The following is a 6,269-nucleotide window of genomic DNA, read 5'->3' on the forward strand; positions in this document are numbered from 1 at the left end:
GAAGAAAAGAAGATTTTCTGTACAATTTTATTTGGAGAATTTATTAAATGGATATTTTCACTTATTTTTAACATAATATCAATACACCTTTAAGTTCCTAGAGCTGATATTTATGTGAAAAGTTTGTGTGTCCTTAATATTTTTTGTTAATAATGGAACAAATTGTATGTCTATAATTTGTCATGTACATGTATATGATGATTATACATGTAAATGAATTATGTTTAATTAAAAATACTTTCATCATGTTTTTTTTTTTTTGAAAAGATCAATGTTGATGAATTATTATCATTTGTCTTTATATCTTCTCTTTTTGCAATGTTTGATTACCAGTACTTGAAATTTTTCCTTTTACACTTAATATAAGAAGAAATGTGCAGTATATGTAATGATGCATTTTTTGATAGATTATTATATCATTTACATGTATTATGATCCCTAAAAAAATTTGCTTACTTTGATTTTGACTTTCTGTATACATGTACTGTGCAAGTATATTGGTTTTTATTGCATGTATGATTTTAGGTGCTAATTTTTGAATAGTTTCACCAAAGGTTGCAGAAAGTGGAAATAGAATATAGATAAAATTACATATTCCTTTGAAACTAAATATTATAATCCCCAATACCTGTTGTGTGTCTTCAGTGTGTCAGCTGTACAGTGCATTTCACGCGGATGATTCCTTGTAATGTTTTAACACATACAAGTATCTCCTTTCATTTTATTTCATTTTTCTCCCATTTTTTTGGACAATAGCAACTACGTGCATTGAAAACGGTTTTATACCAAAATCTCTTTTCTTCGGAAATGATCAATCTACAAGACATTGTTAATTACACTGTACTACTTTTTGTTTTCCTTTGTGTTGTGTTGGAGATACTTTTTAAAACAATTTTTTTTATAATAAGCCACACACTTTACATGGTTTAAAGCACACATTTGTTACATATATTTTGATTTTTTCATTTTGTAGAAATTTATAATGAATATGAGTTGCTGTACAAATTTTCCCTACAGCATCTCTGTTTTACTTAAGAGTTACACGGGGAAAATTGTGGAGTAGCGTAAGCCGGGGTAGTCTAATTTCAAGCAATCGTTATTGATATTGAAAAACAATAAACATTTTCATGTCGTAAACTTCTGTTACTTGTAGTTATTTTAATCCCTGAAATGATGACTGGGAAAAAAAATTGTGTTGTAATTTTCTTACAACCATTGAAAATGGGTTGTATTATGGTATGGTGTAAAGCGTCTGTCAGAGTGGACTACTATTTAGGCCTGTTTGTCAGCATCCTGTCGTTTAGGCAAAAAAAAGTACTTCTGCAACTTCGATCATTAACTAAAAGGAAATGTCTATTATTTTTTTAAAGTGAAGTTCAAATTCATATTGTCATAAGGCTAGAATCATTGAACTAGATACACATGTTCCCACTGATTAAAGAAAGAAGTTCTTTTCTTCAGAGATCAAGATCAATTTTGTATGGGTAAAAGTGGGCACAAAAGAAAAAAAGAAACAATACTAATAAAGATAGAATAATCAAACTTGGATAGACATTTAGACATCGTAGATGGATGAATGTTTATCCATCAGCAATTTGTTGGAAATATGTACTTCTAAGGCTAGGATAATCGAACATGGTACACATGTCCCAATAAAGAGGTTTGATGGGAAGACCAAGGTCATATCCTCATGGGAATCATGAAGGAAAAATAGTTTTGGTAAGACTAGGATCATAAAAACTGGTGTATATAATCCCTATGGTAGTGCCAAATGTAATTTAAAGGGTAATAATTCTGCTTCTTAAATTTAGCAAATCCATCCGGAGCAACCTTTCATAAGAACTTGCCAATGCCAGAGAATGTGTAGAAAGAATACCTCGAAGTCATTTAGCATGGTTTATTTTTAATGTTAATCCTTGCTATTGCATTTTCTCTCTATCTCTCTCACTATATATAGATATATATATATAGAGAGAGAGAGAGAGAGATGGATATGATGGTAGTATTTGTTCTGAAAGTGCGTTATTAATTTTCATTAAATTTAATATGGAACATATTTTGGGTAAGAAGAACTGAAGTTGTGAGTTCCTGCACCTCTGTGTATGGGGTGAAAACCTCAGGGGTGTGATTTTTCCTCTTTTCGAAAAAATAAAATATTCTGGGTTTGATCTAAAGTGACAGAAAATTATATTTTTCCATGTAGGTTTGGGATGTTTTCCTCCCTTTTTGACCAGTTTTCCTCTGATTTCTGAGGAATTCAGTCAAATCTCTGAAACCTTAAATAATAATGCAATCTCTAATTTAAAAGCCCTTGTCTTTTCTAAGCAACATGAAGCAAACTGCCAATAGTCATGATAAGCAAAGATGCCTCTAGAGAATTCAGAAATTTGTGTTTCCTGAGGCAGGAATTAGGGTCTAGGGAGGGACCCAAATGTAACCTCTCTGGTGTATTGTGAAGAAATACTATTGTATGCATGGTTAAAAATAATGTAGCCGTCTACCAAAATTGTAAAATTCCCCATCATTTTATCAGGCCAGAACTTGATTAGTAAAGGAGTTATGATACTTTTTTATTGTAAAATAATCCTTTTCTCTTTTCTTCATTGTGACAAAATTATAAATGGTGGAATTCTTTACCCTTAAACTAATTACTGAAGCTTCAAAGAGGGACATTCGTGTATTGAAGATACAGTATAGAAAAATTGAAGAACAGTGGTGTCTGGAAAGATGAGATCAATTTATTTTAATTCTTTATTAAAAAAAAAAAAAAAAAAAAAAAAAAAAGCTTTTGTGATTGAGCTGTCCATTGAAGATTTATTTGTTTATTACTTGACTGACTGTAAAGACTCAAGAGTCTCTTGTTTGTATTTCCATCAAGTAGTTATGTGACAGAAGAAACGTATTTCTGAGTGGCTATATAGAGTTGCACCATTCAAAGAATCATACATTCATATCCGAATAGGACACGGAGTGACTTAATATATTGATCCACATGAACATTGTCCACTGATAGACACGCACTTAACCAAGTTTGGGGCAGAAACGAACAAATTGATAAAACTCGCGCTAATGAAAAGTTGAGTGCAAAATTGGTTACCTGAAGCTGTACTCTTGGTGATTAATTAAGATGCTGGAAACCTTATCTGGTGGATACCTTCATTTTATGGAATGAATTCTACTAAACTTAGGGCCTAAGGATATGCTGAATTCTATTAAACCTGGCGATCTAGAAAACTTTGCATAATTAATTTAAATCCATCCTGGTTTGGCATGAATGATCTATTTGATCCTATGATTATCTAGAAAGCACAATGCATAATTCGTGTAAAAAAAAATCACATCAAATTTACTGCATACTCTGTTTTGAAATACCAGGATGTGGGTTTTGACTCAAGTGACCGACAGTGTCAGCAGATCGTTGGATTTTGATACATGTGTAGATTTATATGTATTCTTCTAAGATCTCTACCAAAATTGTGATACACATCTCCTATTGGATAATTTTATGGAATTCATGCCGTATTAGGTTGATATATCTGGAAAATATTTCTGCACGCCAATAGACAATGAATGATGACTCGCTTTCCCAAATCACACCGTGCAATCCTATGTACCGGTACACGTTACATGACGTCATCTTCTAATTGTACAGGTCTATATAATTTTTCATGTGCGTTATCTTAATTGATTTTGCCAATAGGCATTGATTTTAGGGACGTACAATGTACGTGTATAGAAATACTGTTGACATGTGAAATATAAGGAAAATAATTAAACCGGAGTAAATTTCAAAGTTACGGGATAGAGCACATTCTCCCTTAATATCTTATCACAATCGGGGAATTCCTCATCAAATTTGATGCAGTTTCCACCGAATGTGTGTTAACACCTTATGTATTTGTCCTTGAAACAATATATGGTCAAGCATTTTGATATGATTTGGAAATATAGTTTTCCCTCCAATTTGACATGCCTATAGATCCTTGTGAAAATAAGTTGAATTCAATTGTACCGGTATTGGTATTCCTGTGGGATTGATAACAAGTTTATCAACGAGAGGTTTAATTTGATTGCACGTGAACTTAATTTTTGGTCTGTTCTTTTTCAGCTGCGACTTGGGATGTTGTCTGATCCCATTCTGCGTTGATGGCTGCAAAGACGTGACCCACACCTGTCCCAATTGTCGCCAGGTTGTTGGCAAATACAACCGGATGTAACTGGTCTCTTGTCAACAAGGTTAAAGAAATGTCGGCTGAAGAAGTAAAAAAAATGCAGAGCTGACCAAGACTCTTTTTTAAACATACTGTTATTGTTTTAAGATCATTTTTGTTGTTGTGTAGCTTTGGTTTCGAAAATGTGTTACGGTTAAAATGAGACTATATAGTGTTTGTTTATTCATTATTTTAAAATTGTATTTGTACACTTTATGAAAATGGTTGTAGAAATTCAGAAAAGTCATTTCCAATATGATGGAGTTATTTAAATTCGTGGTGTAATATGGTTGATGTTTCATGTGCACTTAATTTCGTGGGTTATCTACAGACACAAATCACATGATATTCATTGATTGCCACATACTTCAAAATTTCTTGTGCTTGAAATTTATTGTAATTCAAGAGCAACCACCTAGGTAACAAATTGAACCTAAAATCCGTTTAGATTTAATACCTGGGCATTTTGAGTATAAATTATTGCACTGGGTCACTTAAACGTTTGTGTTATCCACAGTGACACTTTGCTTTAAAATGTACAATACAGAAGTGCCTGGATTCATGTATTTGTGACCAATTCTTACAGCTACATTCTGTTTGACAAACCAGTATACACATATATATAGACAGTATAATTTTCAACTACTTTCTCTTTTGAATAAGTTTATTGTTTGCCAATTTTTTTCACAGCAAAAAATAATCTCAGAATCTTCATATTACATGTTAGGTAGCAATCTTCCTCTTGGCTACATAAGACATTTCGCCTATATCCCAAGCTAATCGGTGAATGAAATCAGTCATACCAGAAAAAATAAACACGGGTCTTTTTGAACTGCTAAGCTTCACGGAATTTAATACATGTTGCGATAATTTCGAATTATTCAAATGAATTTTCCATTGAATGATAATTACATTTTTGCACACTGTATATCTCTTTGCTTTTGTCTTTAAGGATATTGTTATATATACAATAGTAACCAAGCACTCGTGTAGATTAGTGGATTCATAACTTAATTTTGGCATTTATTTCATTTTGTATACTTTGAATTTTATCCACTTGTTTTAAACCTTATTTTTGCTTATCTTAGCCAGAGTATGAAATATTACAGAATTTTCTCTTTATATATACGTAGCATTGAATGTTTCTCTTCAGTGTATAAGTGAATTAAATTTTATTTCACGTATGAACCAGAAATCAGTAGATGTACTCGAATGATTAGTCTAGTGTCAGTAATGAGTCAAAACTTTGATGTTCTTTCAAGGTCCAACATCATTCGAACTCTATAATGAGTGGAAAATTTAAAAATAATGTTTATGGAACAACCTAAAAGAAGAAAGAAAGCTGCGCTCAATTTCGTTGTAGACGATGGCATTCTTCTCATCTATTAATATCATCTCTCTGGTATATATATTAAGATTTTAGATCTGTACTGTAAGAAATCTCAAGTCCTGTTTAGTGATTCGTGTGTTTTGATATGCATGTATTTACTTAAACTGATTTAAAAGTAATTGATATTGACTCCAAGCATTGTAATCTCTTTCATGGGGTATTATGACAAATTATTTTATTCTCTATGAAGTGTTTATCTTTCATTTATATATATATATATGTACGATAAATTGTATATACATGTATAACATTTTAATTAAATGTGCATTTGAAATGTTCTGGTGTATTACTTTTAGGTTGACTAAGTTTAGTTTTATTGCAATTGGTCAGCGTCCGTTATCGTCCGTCTTACGTTAACAACTGAACATTTTTAACTTGATAGCTATCATTCCAATTATTTTCAAATTTGGCATGAAGCATCTTTGGAAGAAGGGACATGAATTGTTCCAGGACTTCTGCACTCCTGTGGCCTTGGGGGCGGTGCGAAAACTGCCAAAAATTTACCAATTTGAAAAAAAACTTTCAACCCCATATCTGAAAGAAAAACTAAATGCATATAGATGTAGAGCAAGGTCTCTACCAAAATTATGAATTCCATGATCCCTAAGGTAGTCTTAGGTGGAGGTTCTGATTCCAGGGCAGGGCCAAACTTGGTGTGTGTGTGTAAA

At 32.1% G+C, this 6,269-nt stretch overlaps 1 protein-coding gene across 23 annotated transcripts in view; it reads left to right on the forward strand.

Annotated features, from left to right (window-relative positions):
* LOC125670876 (cell death-inducing p53-target protein 1-like) overlaps positions 1-5,875 on the forward strand; it is a 37,820-nt gene extending 31,945 nt beyond the window's left edge. For 12 of the 23 annotated variants that reach the window (XM_056163513.1, XM_056163527.1, XM_056163520.1 and 9 more), the window contains one exon: positions 1-1,137. This exon is cut by the window's left edge and continues 140 nt beyond it. Coding sequence is in view for 11 of the 23 variants with exons in the window: in XM_048906314.2 (XP_048762271.1) it covers positions 4,109-4,217 (109 nt within the window). In the remaining 12 variants the exon portion in view is untranslated. Of the gene's footprint in view, positions 1,138-4,108 lie in introns of those variants that run through there. The other 11 variants (XM_048906314.2, XM_056163523.1, XM_056163516.1 and 8 more) reach the window with 1 other exon arrangement.
* Positions 5,876-6,269: the final 394 nt, after the last annotated feature.

Source organism: Ostrea edulis, chromosome 4 (assembly GCF_947568905.1).
Source record: "Ostrea edulis chromosome 4, xbOstEdul1.1, whole genome shotgun sequence".
Lineage (NCBI taxonomy): Eukaryota > Metazoa > Mollusca > Bivalvia > Ostreida > Ostreidae > Ostrea > Ostrea edulis.